The sequence below is a fragment of the Aricia agestis genome, chromosome 9 (assembly GCF_905147365.1).
Source record: "Aricia agestis chromosome 9, ilAriAges1.1, whole genome shotgun sequence".
Lineage (NCBI taxonomy): Eukaryota > Metazoa > Arthropoda > Insecta > Lepidoptera > Lycaenidae > Aricia > Aricia agestis.
In genome coordinates this window covers 4,699,944-4,721,987 of record NC_056414.1, presented here as the reverse complement: position 1 = coordinate 4,721,987, position 22,044 = coordinate 4,699,944, and the positions used below count along the sequence as shown (strand labels likewise).

At 35.3% G+C, this 22,044-nt stretch overlaps 1 protein-coding gene across 4 annotated transcripts; it reads left to right on the top strand.

The window, feature by feature from the left end:
* The first annotated feature begins 1,809 nt into the window (after positions 1-1,809).
* On the top strand, positions 1,810-22,037 carry LOC121730525. 4 transcript variants are annotated; one of them, XM_042119610.1, is made up of 5 exons: positions 1,810-1,925; positions 17,531-17,588; positions 17,999-18,061; positions 20,254-20,548; positions 21,191-22,037. In XM_042119610.1, exons 1-5 carry the CDS (start codon positions 1,874-1,876, stop codon positions 21,365-21,367), a joined length of 645 nt encoding a protein of 214 aa, XP_041975544.1. In that variant the 5' UTR covers positions 1,810-1,873; the 3' UTR covers positions 21,368-22,037. The 4 variants fall into 4 exon arrangements, with proteins under 4 accessions (XP_041975544.1, XP_041975546.1, XP_041975545.1 ...); XM_042119612.1 differs by lacking the exon at positions 17,999-18,061; XM_042119611.1 differs by lacking the exon at positions 17,999-18,061 and having other exon boundaries at positions 17,531-17,711; positions 20,347-20,548.
* Positions 22,038-22,044: the final 7 nt, after the last annotated feature.

The following is a 22,044-nucleotide window of genomic DNA, read 5'->3' as shown; positions in this document are numbered from 1 at the left end:
TTACGTCAACGTAACGTGAAAATGCACGTCGCGCTGTAGCAACATTTTACGTCTTCTTTTCTTAAATCTCTCTCCCCGTCTTCTTAACAATATCAGAAGCAGAATACGTATTGTACGGTCCATCTAGATAAGTAGTGAAGAATGCAGCAGTTTTACAAGGCATAGTGTCGTTATGTCGTACAATGTTGCTACACCGTGACGTACATTTTCACGTTACGTTGACGAATATTTTCACGTCACGACAACGTACCGTGCCACCTTCCGCACCGTTACACGTTGACGACCGTCGTAACGTGGACATGTGGACAGGCCCTAAGTAATTTGGTCGCGCACCCAATCGATCACATCTTAACATTTAATTGACATAAGCCGACCACAATAAACAAAACGTAGGTCCGTCAACTGCCTTTTTTTTTTTTTTTAACAGTCGGAAATGCGTTACGCCTTCCCGACGGCCCGGGGGAAAAGGCCGCCGGGATATGTGGGACTCCCCAGGTGCTGTGGTAAGGAAGAGCACCCAGGTTTACCCACTAAAACCCACCGGTGCCTCCTCCTCCGCTTGTTAGGTCCGTCAACTGCCTAGGAATCAATTTCCTCGATGGTACTATCAAAGAAGTGGATTCATGGCAGATGGCGGACCAATGCCATTTGGTCGCGTTATTCAAACACAACTGACAGATACTGATTCCTGCTGAGCTGCTCCAAGGCTTTAAATGAATCATGTCAAAAATTACGTTTTTGTATGATACTAAGCGTTAGTTCCTTTTCTCGCCACGTTCATTTAAAGCCTTGTCGAACTGTAGATTTAATTGAGATAACACGACCAAATGACGTAGCACCGCCATCTGCCTATGAATCCATTTCTTTTAAATATTTATCCGATTAGGGTCATTTTAGTGCAGTTTTTTTGCGGGCTCTACATTCTAGAGTCTAAACAGTAAAGAGCTTGTCGCATTTGAAATTAAAACATATCACAATTGAAACGGTTAAGGTGTTAACTTAACAAAGTCAACAATCATGCCAAACAATATTTTCTCAGGAAACGGTTTCTGACAAAAACTATTTCACAGAACCTATTAGGAGACGATCGGTAAACCTAAGATTCAAAGGATAATAACTTTTAATGCAGAAAAGATAGGTGTTATTGTGCGCTGGACCTTAGGTCACCACAGTGTAAAAACTATACAGTAAAGTTACACAATCGTGTCCTTGAAATTAAAGTCACTCAACAAAGGGACAAGTTTATCGCGCGTACCACGTGACACTGCATTATATATGCCACTTTACATTATATGAAAGCACGCTATGTGTGTGTGGGCTCGATTCATTAAGAGCGTTTACGCATAATGTCAAGTGATGATGATTTTAAACTTGAAAAAAGTACAGTTTTAAGCCAAATTGAGTGTGAACTACGTAAACGCTCTTAAGCCACTCATAACTGTGAATTCGCATCGCATCGAAAATATTATCTGCGACAAAATTCATTGTAGAAATGATATTACGATGCGATGTTGCGTGTTCGCAGTTTTGTGTTGGAGCAGGTTTACTTTATATTTATTATATTGTGACCCACTTACCCATCCCATACTAATTATATTGTACAAACCCACCTAATTAACGAAAGACAATGATTGAAATATTAAAAGTTTTTACTCGAGTTTTTCCTCGAGAGCCGAAAAACTCCCGGATGTGCAGGATGCGTAGAAAATCCTCGCGATCCTTGATACGCTGATATCGCTCTTAATACTGGTGTAATTGATGTCATTATCGATTGATAGGGTTCATGTTAGTATGAGTATGAGTATTTATGTTTGTGTTTGGTTGAGTGTTTAACACTGTGTTGCGATCCGCCGAACGAGGCGTTTGTGTGAACATGAAGGGTTTTATACTTGTTAGTGTTGTTCTCAACCTGGGTTTGTGTTATGGTGAGTAAAATAACTAATTTAACTAATTTTAAGGAAAAGGTGAGATTTGTTTGTTTTATCGAAACTATAGTTTAACTACATAATTTTGAGGAAAGGAGAGTTAGGGAGTCCCACATATCGGGTTCCTTTCCCCCGGGCTGCCGGGAACGCGTAATGTATTTCCCAGTTACAAAAAAAGGAAAGGAGAGTTTTTTGGTCAATTTGCTCTGAAATATAATCGATTTTATAGACACTTTCTGGCGGGAGAAAATGTAAGGTTCCTAGTGGATTTCGTGTTGCAAATCAGGAAATAATGGAATAAGCGTCCATAGATGTTATATTTTATCGAGACCAATTTTACAAAATAACTTACTATAATAATATGACTGTTGTATGATTATTTACATAAAATTATGTATATCTAGTACATACCGGCAAGTGAATTTTCATGTGTCGAACAATCTTTGGTAATGCATGTGAATTTTTTAAACATTTAAATAGGACTAACAAAATAACAAGAGTGCGCTGCTATAATATCATCAAAAATGTTGCCAGAAGCTGATGTTCGTAGCACGAATCCTTGTGTGATAATCCAAAATATATAAACTACTCTCTAGTTATATGTATAGAATATTCTTAAATTTAAATTAAGTTTAAATTAAGCTTATTATTTAGACACTTTCAATTGGTAATGACATTTTCGACCCCGCCACAGTAATAAAGATACACACACACTGTACTTGTCGAAGTCTACAGGGTGTAGCAGAACAAAGTGTTAATACTTTAGGGTGTTTATAAGTCCCAAAGTAGCAGTGCTGTAAGGACTTTTTTTTTAATATATTTTGTAAGTGCCGCAACTTGATGAATTTTCCAATACAAGAAGATTGAAAAAAATTACACTTTCAACGCTGGTACTTTCATAGACGCAGGTACATTCGACGACCTCTGTGGCTCAGTGGTGAGTGCGTCGGTAGCTCAAGCCGGGGGTCGCGGGTTCGAGTCCCGCCGACGGAACAAAAAGTTTTCAATGTTTCCGGGTCTGGATGTGTATTAAATATGTGTATGATATAATAAAAATCTTAAATATATGTATAGTATAAAAGTATTAAATATATTTCCGTTGTCTGGTACCTGTAACACAAGTCCTTTAGGTACTTAGCACGGGGCCAGACTGACGTGGTGTGAAGCGTCCATAGATATAAAAAAAAAAAATAGTGAACTCTATACTTGGGACTCATACACACCCTTAAGCAATATTGTTTTGTTACAACCTGTATACATAATACACGTATGTATAGTGAACTACTAAACATACCAATGTCTAACTAATATAAATATTTAATGAGTCCTTAAAGTTTAAACAAAGGATGACCATTTTCAGGTGTATTGATATAAATATGGAACTCGCTTTACATTTTAAATTAAATCAAAGTCTTTTGCATAATATATAAAATTAAACACAATTTGAGCAACATTTGATACAAATTTAATATCGTGAATTTACTAAGAAAGAAACCGTTTGCGAGCTTAAAATATTGCCTTGAGATCTTGAGGCAAGATCTTGGGCAATACATATATATTTTTCGAACTTTTAAATATTTAAAAGTCTGAAAAATATATTGACCAAGCCGAAGCTTCAGTACTTCTTATTTCCCTATTATAATAGGTTTAGGGTATAGCCATAAGGGGTTAAAAAGGACATAAGTTATAAAACAGGATTTTTCGACATTTTTATGATGTGAGCTGGAGGTATGCAATATATTTCTCGACCTTCAACCCTTTGCTTTTTTATCATGCATGGTGCCCAAGGGGTCGCGAGCCACAGGTTGAAAAACACTGTTTCTTCTGTAAACGAACAATTTAAAAAAACTGTTTCTTTTATAAAAACTACGATTCCACAAACATACGTTTGACGCAATTAGAGATAGAAAACGTAACTAGATCGTATTATACTTAAAAAGTATAATTATTATAAAACCAACACAATAAAAATGTAGAGCTGAAAGTACTTAAGAGGATACCACAGCGGCTAGAGAAATGAAAAAAAAGTACGTTTAATATCTATAGCTGTCTCCCTTACCTCAAGCCTATACCGCAGAACGCGATAGAGACAACTGCAGAAAATCCAGAAAATCAACGATTCGTTGTCCCCTGATTCCTTCTCCAAAACTTAACCGATTTAAGTACTTTTTTCATTAAAGATTAAAAAAAGGCTTTTACTGTGTTCCTATGTTTTGCTTTTTTTTGTATAATCTAGCCAAATCTGTTTTCTGGACGTTTGAACACAGCGGAAAATCTGGCCATTTTTTTGGGTTTTTGAACGTTCATATCTTATTTAATAATTAAATTATGAAAAAAAAGAAAACATAGGGACATTGTATTAATGGCCGTAGATATTCAGGAAAAAAATTATAACTCTACTAGCATTATCCAGGGAGGAAACAGGGGACAACGTTTGTATGGAAAAAAGGGCGGTGTGGACTCCTCTTAATACAAAAAGACTAAACACAAAACCAATAATAATATTATAAAGACGTGATGTAGCCGAATATATTAGCCAGGTGATATACTATCAGAGAAGTTGATTCCTGTGCAAATTGGGGACCTAAGTAGTTTGATTGCGTTACGTCAAACCCAGCTGACAGATCACAATTAACACTGAATTGACATATTCGACCAAATAACGTTGGTCTGTCAATTGCATAGGAATCAACTTCCTCGATGGTACATAAGTTAGAAGGTTTGTTCAAATTATAAGGGAAAAAAATCTAAATGTACGTATGTTACAAAATATCAGTTATCCTGTTCTTCCACTCACGTCTTCATATATTTATTTCATCATAAGACATTAAACACTTTTTGTAACATGATGACACTTTAAAAGGGGTATGTGATAGTTTTTTTAAGAAAGGGAAAAAAATCTAAATGTACGTATGTTACAAAATATCAGTTATCCTGTTCTTCCACTCACGTCTTCATATATTTATTTCATCATAAGACATTAAACACTTTTTGTAACATGATGACACTTTAAAAGGGGTATGTGATAGTTTTTTTAAGATTAATGTGTTAAGATTTATTGAATTTGAATTAGGAACTCGATATCGAATAATGGGAAATATTTGCATACTTAGATCCTCCAAATAAGGACGTAACACTATCCTTTATTGTCTTTACAATATTTATTGTATATATATTAATATATAGATTATAATTTGTATCATAAAATATCTTTAAAAATAGGTATCTTTCTTTTTTATCATACATTATATACTCGTAGGTCTTGAAAATTAAGCATTTGCACGCATTTTTTTAGCGGCAGATTTCAGAAAAAAATTGCGAAAAACAAAGTTCGTTTCAAAATTTTCAAAGGACAATGTCTCCTTTCTTCACTGAAAATGTGCAGTGTCAGCGAAATCTTTATTTATTAAGTTTAATCAAAGTTAACTCTCCGTATCCTACTTCCTACTAGTAAAATTATAAAGGCGAAAGTTTGTTTGGATGTATAGATGTATGGATGTATGGATGCTTGTAACTCTTTCACGCAAAAACTACTGAACGAATTTTAATGAAACTTTACAATAATATAGCTTATACATCAGAATAACACATAGGCTACAATTTTAACCGACTTTTAAAATGGGGGAGGCGTTATGTTAGTTTTCTTATGTTCAACGATTACTCCGCCGTTTGTTAACCATTTTCAAAATTTTTCTTTTGGTATATAGGGTATCATCCCAATTTGGTATTATATTCACAAAAGTGGTGATCTGATGAAGGATCCACAAGTTATCGAGGGAACTCCTCAAAATTTATAGGGAAACATGTGGTGACTTCGGTTTCGTGAGAATTATTCTAAGCATATGCTACCAACAAGTAAGATTTTGCACCGAGGTATACCTGGTATACCGTGGTTCGGAAGGTGCTGAGAGAAATCCTGTTTTTTTATAGATACAAGTTTGGGAGTTTCGGCGTTGTTTTAAGAACGGAAAGCATATGCTATGCTTTCCGTTCTTAAAACGAATGGGCTAGCTCGACCGGAGAAATACCACGTTCTCACAGAAAACCGCCGTGAAACAGCGCTAGCGCTGTGTTTCGCCGAGTGAGTGAGTTTACCGGAGGCCCAATCCCCTTCTTTACCCTCCCCTATTCCCTTCCCTTCCCAACCCTACCCTTCCTATCCCTACCCTCCCCTATTATCCTATTCCCTCTTAAAAGACCGGCAACGAACCTGCAGCTCTTCTGATGCTGCGAGTGTCCATGGGCGACGGTAGTTGCTTTCCATCAGGTGATCTGTTTGCTCCCGTATTTCATAAAAAAATAAAAAAAATGCTACTATGCAAATTACATTCATCATCATCACTACCATATCGTATCGTCCCATGGTTATGACTTATGAGCTTATAATGACCCTGTTATTGGTAATTTTCAGAGTCTTTTAGATCGAGACTCGAGTTTGTCAAGCGATAATTTAAAAAAATCTATACTTACCTAATATTATAAGCCTGAAGAGTATGTTTGCTTGAACGCGTTAATCTCAGGAACTGTAGGTCCGATTTAAAAACTTATTTTAGTGTTAGATACCTCATTTATCGAGTAAGACTATAGGCTATATATTATCACGCTAAGACTAATACGACCGAAGAAACTCAGGAAAATGTGGAAAAAACGGGGGAAATATTAGAAATTACGAACTACTGGAGCAATTTTTATGGCAATATTCAGCACAGATATAGAGTAGACCAAGTGAAGGGAGTAGGGACATAAGAGCTATTTTTATGGGAAAATGTACGGTTTCCGTAAAATTCCTTATTTACGCGGGCGAAGCCGCGCGGGACATCGAGTATGTAAATATAATTAAAACGTCGGTCACGGTCACGGTCGAATGTCGATTCATATCGTTTATATAATATAATTATGCTAACTAAATGTTTACATCATGACGTAATAATAATGTTGCCTTCATGTGTTTACTAGATGATGCCCGTTGGTCCGTTGTTTATCACGCGGGAAACGTACATTTTCCAGGATGAAAAGTATCATATGTCCATCCCCGTAGCACAGAATATATATTTGATATTAGTAACAACCCGTAGCTCCAAGTATCTCCATACCAAATTTCAGCAAAATCGGTTAAGAGGTTTGGGCGTGAAGAGATGACAGACAGACAGACACACTTTCGCAATTATAGTTAATATTATTATACTATGGATATTAGTATAAATAAGTATGGGTGTATCGAAAACTCTTTGTAAAATTAAGTCTGGTCTTAGAAAACGAAGAAGTGAGTGTACTTAATCTTAAATTAAGTAGTAGTTGAACTTTAGTGTTTTCCCAAAGCCATGTCATGTCCATTAGCTGGAAATATTACGCAAAGTTCAGAGCAGAGGACGCTAATAGCACATACAGTAAACAATCCGACCAAAATCTGACATGTTGCACACGTCTGTCAGAATATTGACAGAAAATACATATAATACACGGGGCCGGGGGCACGTTGTCAAACGTCGAACAGTAGCTCTACTTTTATCAATACTCGATACCGACTAAAATTTTTAGTATGGCAAATTTTACAGCGCCTCTAGCGGTCACTTGCGGAACTTAAATCGCCATACTATTATGTAGTCACGTTACGTAATATTTACGTAGTCGGTATCGAGTATCGTTAAATAATAATAGCTCCCACACCGGTTTCGGTGACGGTGGCCGGTTTCATTGAAACCAGGCCAGCTACGCAGGAGTAATTTTATAGTGCCCAAGTATGTGCGCAGTACACAAGAGCACTCTCTATTCCTTTACTCTCATAACCCAGTGGGACGGACGACCGGCGAGAGATCAGGCGCAGGACCGACTTTTTACATGCCCATCCGACGCATGGATCATCTTACTTGTCAGACAATCAGGTGATCAGCCTGCATTGTCCTAACCAAACTTGGAAATAACATGTTTCCAACGCGGGAATCAAACCCACGACCTCCGAGTCAAGAGCCGCGCTCTATACCACTGTCCACTAGACGGAGGCGTCTTAAAGCTATCTTTAAATAACTATAGCTTTAAACTCATGGTAGAGCTACTAAACTTTTATGTTACTGTCTATGCTGGTGTTGCCTCTAGTATGAAAATTGAAAACATTGCAGTAATATATCTATTATTATTAGGACCGAATCAACTAGATTAAGTATCCAAAATGTTTAAATGAGTTTTGAAGGCCACTTTTATTGATCTATTAATAACTGAGCTGAACTATTAATAACTGAGGCCCTACACCAGAGCTAAAGAGTAAAGGGTAACAAATCAATTAAATTCCCACATTACATTAATTTACTCTATGAATAAACATTAAGTAGCTTCTAGTTTTGTGTTTGTATTATAATAAATAGGTTGTTATTCATAACAATAACTAAATAGGAAGTTTTTCTATTACTTACCTAATATTTTTTTATATCTACGAATATAATCCGTAGTTTTTAAATTAAAATGCTTTTAAGCGTGTTTAAATGTTTATCTTGATCATTGTACAGAGACAGACTTAAATATTATGTACTCAAAATTAGGATTCAATATTATGAGTTATGTAATGGCCCTCTGCTATACATTTTTTTAGTTAAGTTAAGTAAGTATATCAAAATATTTTAAGAATTAAAAAAATAAACCTTTACGAAAGTATCAGCTGTTGCGATTACATTTTCGTTATAATATAAATTGTTTTTTATTACATTTGGACATTTAAGTCTTACTATAATGTATTACATTTTTCACCAACTCGTAAGAGTATTTTAAAATATATTATTAATTGTGGTAAAACTCCAAAGCGTGAATTTTGGGATTAAAAAATTACTTATGCAACGGTACATTATCGCCTTTTGATAAAGTAAATTGGCTCATTCAAAAAGGTTTTATTGAATTCGATTTTTAAAAATGCGTAGGCGCATATTTTGGAGAAACAACAGCTATATTAATGAAGTCATCAAACTGACATTAATTGGAAAAGAAAAGAAATGGGCACAAGCCCACATATTATTTTTTGTAAGCCTTTAGAATCAAATTAAAATGAATTCTATTTCTGTACAATTGAGTTTATAATTCTTTGCAGTTTTTTCGCTGAATTTCAGCGCTCGCCATAATGCACTTTAACTTTTGCACAGAAGGTTTAGTTTCATTTGAAAATGTAGAGTAGCAAAGTAGATCTACCGTGGTAAAAACATTTAGATAAGCTTTACGACCGCAGAGGAGAGGCTAATTAAGTTAGTAAGATATCTATCAACTATCAAGTTTTTTAATGACTGTGCCTGTTTATAAAGCCATACTAAATACAGGTTATCTGTGATACAGGGATAAGTAGCTTTTTTTAAATGAAATCAGTTATAAAATTATATTTGGGCACATAATTTACTCCTAATATTTTTGGGTGCAACCAAACAAAGTGATATAAGTTATTAATTCAAAATTTTGACATGAACCCCAAACGTATTATCTGTCAAACACTTTAATTATGATTAAAACCTTCAATTTAATGAAACTTGAAGGTTAATCATAATTAAATGTCTCTGAGTACGGAGGTCAGAGTTCAGTGTGAGAGTAGCAGCGCTGGACTTTTCTTAACTTTTGTATGGGCAATTCGTGACGGTGCACTAGGGTGCTAACTACAGCCCATACTAATCGCAAAAACAATTGCTCTATCAACGCTACTACTTTCTCAGTAAACTGTATATTTTAAGGGACACATACACTGTACACACACAAAGTTTGTTTTGTTAAATTCTGTATAAAAAAGACAGAATAATTAAAATCGGCCAAGTGCGAGTCGAACTCGCGCGCGAAGTGTTCCGTACCATTAAAGCGCAAAAATAGGCAAAATTTTTGTTTTTTCTTTGTATGAGATCCTTAAATTTAAATTTTACTTTAATTTTTCAATTAATTATTAAAGTGGGAGTTTTGTGACCTACCTGTTGAGTACCTATCTGTTGTCATTTTTTATATCGAGCAAAAACGGGCAAAAAATCACGTTTGTTGTATGGGAGCCCCCCTTAAATATTAATTTAATTTTGTTTTTAGTATTTGCTGTTATATCGGCAACAAACATACACAATCTGTAAGAAATTTCAGAAGTCTAGCTATAGCGGTTCTTGAGATACAGCCTGGAGACAGACAGACAGACAGACTTCGTTGTCTGTCCGTTTGTCTGACAACGAAGTCTCAGTAATAGGGTCCCGTTTTTATCCTTTGGGTACGAAACCCTAAAAAGACAGTTTTAGTCAACATTCCTCCAACATAAAACGAAAACTCGTCTAAGTAATTCATTTTATCAATATGGCTAAAATATTACAAAATTATAAATGAAATATAATATCACACTGACATAATATGCTATAAATAAAATATACAACATCTTAAAGATTTTTCTACATATCTATAAAAAAATTCATTGGACATAAAGTATCAGATTTTTTTATTTTTACACTTTGTAAAGGCATTTAAGACTAACGGTATGCCTATAAAATGCAAAAAATCCTTTTAAAAACAAGCCACTGACAATCAAGTAATATAATACTATCTAAGAATAATCCGCTAAAATATAAAAATCGGCCAAGTGCGACTTGCGCACGAAGGAACACGCGCCTTACCGAGCGAATGATAATAGGCAAAATACTGTGTTGTTATTTATTTTGATTTTATTTAAATTTTATATAATAATTAAATTATAAATATAATTAAGGATTTAGTGAATATTTCAAGTGCCAACGTGCGGCCAATAACATCAAAAAAAGGCCCAAAGAAATTCGTTTGTTGGGAGCCCTACGTAAATATTTATTTTGTTTTTACTATTAATTGTTGTTATAGCGACAACAATTTGTAAAAATTTCAGAAGTCTAGCTGTAGGGGTTTTTGAGATACATCCTGGAGACAGACAGACGGACAGACATCGAAGTCTCAGTAATAGGGTCCCAATTTTACCATTTGGGTACGTAACCTTAAAAATGTAAATTACAGTTTTTTTTTAATATAAAATAAGGGGCCAACGTGCAAACGGGTCACCTGATGTAAAGCAACTCCCGTCGGCCATGGACACTCGCAACATTAGCCCCGAGTTCCATTTGGCGTTAAAAACGATCAAAACTCTCAAAATACCTCCTATTTTGAGCTTTTTGATCGTTTTTAACATCAAATGGAACGCGGGGTTGAAGAGCTGCAATGCGTTGCCGACATATTTGGTGTGATTATTATCTATGTGGTCATTCGGTAAGTGACATTTACTTCTATATTTTGATATGAAGTTTTGATGGATTTGCTGTTTGGACTAGTAGAGCGTTGTAGTCGCCTAAATGTTCCTTATTTTTACGGTTTACCTCACTTAACCACAGAATAGATAATAGACTTAACGGTAACTAGTTTAATAATGAATAAAAATCAGTTACCGATGCTAATTAAGTAAGTCAATGAACTTAATTTAATTAATTTAATGATTGAAAATCCCGATATAAAGTTATCTCTATGACAATCAGTTGAAATTAGTTTTAAGATTTAAATCACCTTATGTCAGAAAGCTATTACATTAAATAGTTTCTCTATAATACCTACATCTAAGATGAACATTGTACCAGTGTACAGGGTGTACCAAACCATATTGATATACTTTAAATTATATATCTTAAATTAATGTATCCCAATGAACTCATAATTATGATTTCATTGTGAAAGTAGCATCGCTGAAAGAGCAATTTTTTGTGATTTGTATGGGTAAGCGCGTCCAGCGTCATAAATTTGCTCATACAAAAGTAAAAAAAGTTACTCTTTCAGAGCTGCTACTTTCACAATCAGCTCTATACAGCTCCATACGCGCCCTAAGTATTATCAATTTGTTTTGGTACACCCTTTATTAAAGCTAGTAAATATAATCATAGCTTTTTAAATGCTTGCGTGACTACTGACTACAAATTACGATTATTGAACGAGACAGTCTTGTTTACATACATAATTGAAGACATGAGTGGAAGAAGCAGGTAAGTAACAGTTAAAAATTGCCTTTTTTGCATAAATGGAGGCTATAGCGCCGGGAAAATGTTTTTTTTTTAATGAAATAAGGGGACAAACGAGCAAACTGGTCACCTGATGGAAAGCAACTTCCGTCGCCCATGGACACTCGAAGCATCAGAAGAGCTGCAGGTGCGTTGCCGGCCTTTTAAGAGGGAATAGGGTAATAGGGGAGGGTAGAGGGTAGGGAAGGGAATAGGGTAGGGGATTGGGCCTACGGTAAACTCACTCACTCGGCGAAACACAGCGCAAGCGCTGTTTCACGCCGGTTTTCTGTGAGAACGTGGTATTTCTCCGGTCGAGCCGGCCCATTCGTGTCGAAGCATGGCTCTCCCACGATGATTTGAAATTAAAAAAAACGTGGATTTTATGTATAGCCAGTCGATATATTAGCCAAATGATGAAGTAGGTAAGTTACAAGGTTTGTTTAAATCATAAAGGAAAAAATAAGTAATTGTCCTTATATTATAAAATGTTAGTTATCTGGTTCTTCCACTCGTATTTAACAGTCTTGTCAATAACAAGACGTGTTTTTATGAAATTTAGTTTTAGGTTAAGGGGAGAAACAAACTATCTACCCAGGCTTTTTACTGGAAAGTAACAAGTAAACAATATTTTTTCAAATTAAAATACCTTTCTAAGAAGAAGCTGATAAACTTTTAAAGACTTATCTTCTAACGGGCTTAAAATGATTATTGTAAATTACAGATTAATATAAAAAAACTACTCTTATTACGTTGTCACATTTTTTAACCAACTTCCAAAAAGGAGGTCCTAATGTTCGGCTGTACATATTTTTTATGTATGTTCAACGATTATATAAAGAGACACAAACTATTAATCCATGTCATAAAAAATTGAGCTGTTGTAAAAAAAGTTCACTAATGCGTTTTTATACTATTCATCTTAAAACTGTATCAGATGTAGATATAATATTTTGATCACTTCTCAGATTAGCCAAATTAGGATATAAATTATATTTTAGTATATTAGATATTAATCTTTATTACTTTAACGATATCATAAATAACTGTAGGTATTTCATTTGTAAAATATCTTTCTTGCGGTCATATTATGTACGGTCTATTTTAAAAATACTTTTTTAAGGTTTATAGTTCTCTTACCTCCGAATTCTCTTCTCTCTTGCAATCCCCGATATCCTTAACTATAAAATTTATTATACGTGGGAGAGCCATGCTTCGGCACGAATGGGCCGGCTCGACCGGATAAATACCACGTTCTCACAGAAAACCGGCGTGAAACAGCGCTTGCGCTGTGTTTCGCCGAGTGAGTGAGTTTACCGGAGGCCCAATCCCCTAACCCCTACCCGTAAAAACGGGACCCTATTACTAAGACTCCGTTGTCTATCTCCAGGCTGTATCTCAAGAACCACTATAGCTAGAGTTCTGAAATTTTTACAGATTGTATATCTATTGCCGCTATAACAAAAAATACTGAAAATAAAATAAATAATTAAGGGGGGCTCCCATACAACAAACATGATTTGTTTGTTGTATAGGATTTTGGCCTTTTTTGCTCGATATCAATAATGACAACAGGCAGGCAGTTGAAATTTTCACAGAATTCTTAATTATATGTGTACTTTAATAATTAATAATAAAATTAGAATAGAATTAAAATTTAAGGGGGGCTCCCATACAAAAACACAACTTTTGGCCTATTTTTTTTCTATAACGGTACGGAACCCTTCGTGCACGAGCCCGACTCGCACTTGGCTGATTTTATTGTAAACATGGTATCAAATTCGGACAATCTATACAACAAAAAAATAATTTTGAAAATCTGACCACAAACAGCAAAGTAAACATTAACTCCTCTTTTTTGAAAGTCGGTTAAAAAAGGTATCTAAGATGTTGACCAGGGATGTAAGGTATCATCATGCCAAATTTAATTGAAATCGGTCCAGCGGATTCAGAGATTAGCCTGTACAAACAGACAAACAGACAAACAGACAGAGAAATAAAAATTTCAAAAACAGTTAAAATGTATTCTACTACTCTTCTAATATGCCCCTGACTCGCTTTTTCAAGTTTATTTTCAATGTACAAAAATTTTACCTCTACGATTTTATTATAAGTATAGATAAAAATAAAGTTTAAATTTTGTTAGTCTCGCATAAAATCGAAAATGACTGAACCGATTTGGCTGTATTCGAATGTTACATTATAATTTACCCAAATTAAATTTGAACATTTTGATCTTTTTTAATAATAATAATAACTCCCACACCTGCACCGGTTTCGGTGACTATTTCATTGAAATGCAGGAGTAATTTTATAGTGCCCAAATGTGTGCGCAGTACACAATATTAGCACACTCTTTTCCTTTTACTCTCATAACCCAGTGGGACGGACGACCAACACGACTGGCGAGAGATCAGGCGCAGGACCGACTTTTTACATGTCCATCTAACGCATGGATCATCTTACTTGTCAGACAATCAGGTGATCAGCCTGTATTGTCCTGACCAAACTTGGAAATAACATATTTCCAACGCGGGAATCGAACCCACGACCTCCAACGCCAAGAGCCACGCTCTAAGCCTCTGGACCACGGTCCACGAAGGCGTTGATATTTTTTAAGCACCGTATAATTATAATAGTCTTGTTTTCGGTTTAACTCTGGGTTTCCCACCGTTTAATTTGTAGACATCAACATTGTAATTAACAAGATAATATATTTCTGCACTGTTTTCACGTTACGAACGTCTGTTCGTGCTGCCTTTTAACGTCTGTTATGGTAAACATAAAGTTTTGTTCGACGTTTGACAGCGTTTCTGTCAATATTATGACAAGTCACATGACGTATGCAACATGTCGGGTTTTGGTCGGATTATTTACCGTAAGTGCTAGTAGCGCCCTCTGCGTAGTAACGTTTAGTAATCTACCTACATAATATATTCTATGCTCCGACTACGTAATGCTACGTGAAATCTATCTGACAATGTCGTTATTTTAAGGGCCTGTTTCACCTTTTCCAGATAAAGTACCGGATAGGCTATCCACATTTGACAGATTCTCCATACTCTATCTGTCAAGTGAAGTGGTGGATAGCTTATCCAGTACTTATCATGAAGTGGTGAAACACGCCCTAGTCTCTCAAATCTCAATGCTTCCAATATCTCAGTGCGGTCAGCCGCATATCATCACCATTATAATTATTTTATACTTTGCAGTAGTTACAAAAAAAATGATATTCTTAAAACGTCCGTAAAAATGGAGGAAAGAAACCAAATTTTCGTTGGTTCATATAGTTTTAAATTATTATTATATTATGGTAATAACCTACAATAACTAATAAGTAATAACAATGTTGGTTTAGCGAATCTTTCGCGTTTTGTTTAACGAACTTTTACATTGCTATTTTTAACTTTAAGAAAGCTTATTTTGTATTGGTATTTCCCTGCTATAATGTTTAGAATATACAGTATCTGTTGTTACTATTATTTTCTGGCTTTCTCACCGCCAAAGATGGGCAGACAATCGAAAAGGTCTCTAATACATCAAGGGACCTATCGGACTTATTTATTACACTTATGTAACGTTCGATTGGGTATAAACATATTATATTTATATTTATGACTTCTCAAATTACAATTTCTGCGATAAAATCGACGAAAATGGCATAAAATATGAAGATAGCCTTTCAAGTTTTATTACGATAATAATAGGCCTCGAAAAGCCTAAATTTATTCGTTTTATCGACCTTACAATTTCGACAGATTATCATCAAAATAAACATAGATTATGGTGTGTGATAATTATTTTGTTTATTGTAAAAGGTCAGTGACTTTAGACAATCGATGAGCTAGTTCAAGCGCGACTCTTTATGTACATTGTACAGTCGGGTAAATTGTTGACTAGTCAGAAATTATCCTGCTTTTTAGTGCTATGCGAATTTTTTAGCGTTTTAGCAGTAGCAAAATAAAGTCATAATAATTAAGTGTATGAGTTCTGTACATCTAGATTCTAGAGTTCACTGTGAATGTAGCCGCTCCGAAAGAGTAACTTTTTTTACAAACGTAAAAAGGTAAAAAAATAGACAGACATAAGCTTATTTTTAAATTAGTAGGGATTTTATATTAAGGTAGTAAAATGAGGACGATAAACTGTTACTAGAATGCCCACTGCTTATTAAGAACTATTTCTATAAAAGGGACCTTTTATTTGAAAGATTAGCTTACATTTTGTGGAAAAGGTATGACGCCGGCTTGCGTCATTTCTTAGTCATTAGGTAATTTGGTGTACCTTTGTTAACTGATACACTCGATTTAGTAAATTTTAGTATACCTATGGCAGCTACTGCGACGGACGTATTCAAGTACGTAGGTTTTTTTTCACCTTACTACTAGTTTATGCCTGTAAATCCGCTGCTTACGAAGTTGCCCATCGCGTGGGAACCGCACATTTATCAAGGATAAAAAGTTTCACATTTATAAAATTAGTATAAACCGTAAAGTCTTAAAGTATAATATTATTTTGCTGATGAAATGTAAGAACCGTCAACCATAATATCATATTATAGCCATTGAGTGTTAAGTTTTAAATAAAATCGGCCAAGTGCGAGTCGGACTCGCGCACGAAGGGTTTCGTACCGTTAAAGAGCGAAAATAAGGAAAAAAAACGTGTTTTTTGTATGCCAGCCCCTTAATTATTTATTTTATTTTAATTTTTTTATTTAATATTAAAGTACACATACAATTGAGGATTTTGTGAAAATTTCAAGTGTCTATATGTTGCCATTATGGATTACGAGCCAAAAAGACCAAAAAAAAAACGTTTGTTGTATAGGAGCCCACCGTAAATATGAACTTTATTTTGTTTTTAGTATTTGTTGCTATAGCGGCAATAGAAATACATAATCTGTGAAATTTTCAGAAGTCTAGCTATAACGGTTCTTGAGTTACAGGCTACAGCCTGGAGACAGAGAGATCGACGGACAGACAGACGGACAGACATCGAAGTCTCAGTAATAGGGTGCCGTTTTTACCCTTTGGGTACGGAACCCTAAAAGTATAAACAATTTTCAAATACCATGAGTGTATCATTATGTTTCTATTATATAGAACATCATTGTTTAATAACAACAAGCCTGATGATGCCATAGGTTTTTCCACTTGAAGACAGCTGTAATTATGAAGTCTTAATAGGTGTAGCAGTTAAATAGTAAGTTGCCATTTGAATAAATTAAATAACTAAGGTCAGTGCAAATAAAACTTGAAAACTGCAATGGTAAAAAAATGTATTATAATTTATAAAAAAAAACACGCGATACTGAATAATGTAGAGCCCAAGTCACTGCTTGCATAATTTTCGGAGCTATTTTAAAAGCACAGGAGTTTACAAAAAATATTAAACTGAAACAAACTTTTGCATAACAAACAGCTACAAAGCTATTTTTTACAAACACATACGGATTCTGTAGTAGAGAAGTTTTTTTACGTGGAAATATCACACATATTATTTTCCTACACAAAATATGAACTCCTAGTTAATCAAACCAACAAAAGCGCGTTAACAATGGCGGCAACGCTGCAACATTCTTTATTCAAAAATTATTTTTTTTTATTCCAGCCTATCCCGGTAGCCAAGGCGTAGGCGCTTACGCATACCAGGACTCAGCCGGCAACAGGTACGGCGGTACTTACGACCTGGACTCCATTCCAGCCGAATCCAACTTCATCACTCCATTCAACGACTTCCAGGACGACTTCTTTCCCGCGTATTTTAAGAATTTCCAGAAGTTCATAGAACAGTGAGACAATATAATGTGTACGGTCGCTTTGGAGGCTTGGTGGAGGGTTTTCGGTGGTGGTAATTCAAAATGTAGGATGATTTAGGACTTGTATTGTATGCCTTTTTGTTGTACTATGTATGTAAAGGCGCCTAGGCCTTATAATTGCCTAGGCCCATTGGAAATCAAAAATGAATATCATAGAAAAGTTGAAATCAGGAATAACATACTGAATCGTCACTGTCTCATTATCATTATAAAAAAGTTAAATGATAAATTAAAAGTTACTAACAATTTTTAAATTCTAGCTACAATAACTTCAATACCATAACTCCAAGGCTGGCTCGTCGTCGCTTACGACCTTTCAGAAGGTAAATGGGACTATAACCGAACTCTTGAAGGTTGGAGAAAATTTAGAGCATTGGAAACATAACTCTACTTTATTGAAAAGTTTGAAAATAGATCAATTGAAAGCCAATTCATGTCAAATTTAAGTAATACTTCTCATCATGTTTTGAATGAATCGTGTTTTGTCCTTGTTTGTCACGTTGTAATAAGCAATTGTAAGAGAAGGACAAAATACTGTAACTGAGTTAATATGTCAATGACTGTAACATAATTTTCTTGTTAAAAAAACGTATAATTTTTAACTCTATTTTAATAATTCCAGAGTTCTATTTTCAGTGTTCTGAAATTACCCCGGCGTTCCGGATTCCGGATGTTATATTATTTATAGTAGAGAATCTAAATTATCTAACTTTAATCTAAGTTAGATATCTCAAACGTGAGAACAGCATAAGGATGTTTGTTTGTCATTTTATTCTGCATTGTCTGTGCTTTAATTTTCTTACAGAAATCATTACAATATTAGGTATAATTTAACATTTTAATACAACCAAAATCTCAAGATGATTTCGCCTAAAATAAATAAATGTGCTCGAAAATCAAAGACGGAATATAAGTAACATAACGGCTGCACTTTAGGCCATCCCCCGAGCAAAAGGCCTTTACCATTACCATACATATTTTGACGCGTTGCCAAGATTCTATTTTTTTACTTAACTTCAAAATTAACATAAAAAATTCAAACGGAGAATATATAGCAAATGAAATTGTCTATCAATGGTCGTGTGTTTCAAATAAAAGTATTTTGTAAATACTAGGGAGATGCTGAAAGGACGCTTGAATTTTAATAAATTGGTATTACTTTGGAAGCTAATATCGTGAGTACAATGAACAGAAATAGTAAAATAATAACGGTGAAAGTAATTTTAATATAATGAAGATTATTGCTGTATTTTTATTATATTTTTGTAGTTTTCAAATTATGAGTTAATAAAGCTCTAAATACGGTAAATTACGGCATCCGTGGGGGGAGCGCCTTAAATATTAAGGTAATCAATAAAATATGTCCGTGCAGCCGTAAGCGTTTACATTTCTGACTAAAATAGAGACAATTTAGCTGAGGGCCATCATTAATCATTTACATGTACGAAATTATGGTCTTTCGCCGATAAAACATAAACATGTTTTTCGTGCATATGCGCGAATCTAATTTAAATGTACAAGAACCTTTTTAAAGGTGACTCATATCCATCACCATCAAACCTTGACCTTTCAGGCCCAGATTGTATCAGTAAGCGACGAAACAATAGCTTTAAGTGAGTAATAAATTGTTGGAACCTAAAGAATGACTTAGGACTTAAACTAGTCCAAAACACTAATTTACTATTATTTGAAGAGTGACCTAAAGCCAAGTCCAAGTAAATTCTTTTTAAGATCTGAGAGATTGAGCTTTACTTGAAGTTTAATTAACATTTTTCAATGAGCGGGTTGTTGGGAATAAGATTTAAGTACACCTTTTTTACCGAGTCCTAGTTAAGCTTTGATTTACACCTAGTACCTAACGAGACGTAGTGCTCTCGGCCGAGCACATCCATACAAAGCATACCTACCGAGTGCTTGGCCGAGAGCAATGTCTCGCTACTCGACTCGGTAAATGTAAGACCTTTAAGACCCTTAAGGGTTAATTTATAATAGCGCAGAGTCCAAAATTTCCAAAAACTGAACACAGAAAATTCAACCTCAACTCCAGAGCGTATCGCATACATTACTTCTGTGAGGCCAATCAGCGTTGGTCGTATGGGGCGTATTCACGCGAATTCGCGCGAATGCGCGCGCCTTTTTAAATTCTCAGAAATAATAAAGTGCGTTAATGGTTTGGTGTTAAGGTTGAATTTGTTATGTTCAATTTTAATAACTCGCTTCGATGCGCTTCGACTCTGCGCTAGTATAAATTGACTCTTAGTCCTTTATTGTCTCTCGAAACCCACTCTATATTCAAAGAAAGATGTTTTAATTCGTTCGGCGTTCCGTATTTACCCTTACGTCTGAACTCTCTCGGTGATGGCATTCTATAGTACTGTTAGAATAAGATACTTATCAACTTTAATGGGTTCTTAACTAACGCACCGCTTCGCAGAGCTACAGCAATATTATTAATATCGAAAAGATGACTATCTTTATAACAACCAAAAGATACATAAGACTATCTTATTTCCAGGCAATTTGGTTCTCATATAACGAGCCAAAGATTCCCACACCCTAAGCGGTATATCCCGACTCCACAGAGAGTGCCATTTACGCCTTTCTTCAGGTTGCCAAACTACGGAGGGTTCTCTAGCGTGGAGCCAATTCAACCCATACAGCCTATACAGCCTATTCAGCCAATTCAGCCTTTACAGCCTAAATTCGGGATGAATTTTGGCAACAACTTTGCGTCGAACTCGGCATTCGCTGGGGCCTCGGCTGGACCGGGAGGGGTACACCAGGTAGCTGCTATAGACCCGCCAGGCAGTGTAAGTTTATTATTTATTTATTTATTATTCATATTAACAACTGTCCCTACAGACTTATATCCAATTCGATAGCGTAGTAGATACATACCTACTTATATTTAATTAAGACTTTATTGTTTTAGTTATTTTTTAAGAATTAATTACTTACTTAATAAAAGCAGCAGGTTCTCTGTACCTTCTAAAATAGCAAATGCTATTATATAATATGATATAATATCACTGCGTACCTATATCAGAATTAAATTGAAATCTATCTGCACCTTCGAGAAAAATAATTATGGTCAATCTTAATCATTGGCAGGCGTGGTTAATCATTTAAGCGCGCTCGCCAATTGATAAACAAGCTTAAATACTCTGCAGTAGGTTACCACAAACAGCAATACAAATACACATCGATGGTGGAAATGTCAAAGGACATTTTTGGCGATTTTGACGTTTTGATGCAGTTATGTTCATATTCATATTCAGTTTTTAAGGGCTATCAATTGGTATTTCGTATACTTACTTACTTAATTAAAATTCTGCTACGACATATTATAATGAACTAGATTACCAAGAAAAAAAATGGGGTTTTTTGATTTTTTATTTTCTCCTTAGTTTTGTCTCCTCTGATTGTACTTGAACGAAAACCTAAATTTCCAGAATACCCAGAACATCGACGTGAGCCGGGCAGCGGCCCCGGGATCCAACTTCTACGGAGTGTCGTCCTCGTCGTATGCTTCGTCGTCCAACGTCAACGGCAAAGTCACCGGCACACGGCGAGCGGAGACCGTCGTCAACGAGAACGGCAAAGTTACCAAATACAAAGTCGAGGAATAACTTACTAAGTTTGTAGAGATTATTTCTTAGGCAGATGACGGGTTATGTCAATATTAGAGCGCTTACAGACGAACGGCACTTGTAGACGGCACGCGTCGACAGTAGTCGACCGCAGCCGTCGACAGTTGACGGCTGGCGTCAACGCGTGCCGTCGACAAGTGCCGTTCATCTGTAAAAAGCTAGTCGGGACTATCGTCGGCTGAGATTGACATAACCCGAACAAATAACGTAGGTCATCTGCCTACGAATCTCCGATAACACAAGGCCCAAGGGGAAAATTCATAAGGAAAATCATAAGAAAGATGTTAGTGGTCATACAAAAAATTTATAAAGCAAAGTTGATAGCGAAATTAGAAGTCTACTAAAACAATTCTGATTTTTAACTTCACTGTATGTCGAACCCAAATGTAACTTGACAAAATATGTGTTTGTATGTCCCTGCTTATTATATAAATTAATAATTATAAAGGAAAGGCTACGGTGCCATCAGAGTAAGTCCTGTCTTTGGCGTAAGAGTTGTGTCAGGTGTAAAACCACCTCTTGCCCATGTACTCTAAAATATAAGGCATAAGATAATGTATTAACGCCACGAGATTAAAAAGTTTAATGCGAGTGTAAACGCTAGGCTGTGATTCCGAAATTATTTAATAAAAGTGGTGTTATTATTCTAGAGAATT

Coding starts and splice junctions, on each gene's coding strand:
- LOC121730525 (XM_042119608.1), top strand. CDS start 1,874: ATGAAGGGTTTTATACTTGTTAGTGTTGTTCTCAACCTGGGTTTGTGT. Junction 17,712..20,253: donor TTCCAGAAGTTCATAGAACA/GTGAGACAATAT, acceptor TCTTATTTCCAG/GCAATTTGGTTCTCATATAA. Junction 20,549..21,190: donor CTATAGACCCGCCAGGCAGT/GTAAGTTTATTA, acceptor CTAAATTTCCAG/AATACCCAGAACATCGACGT.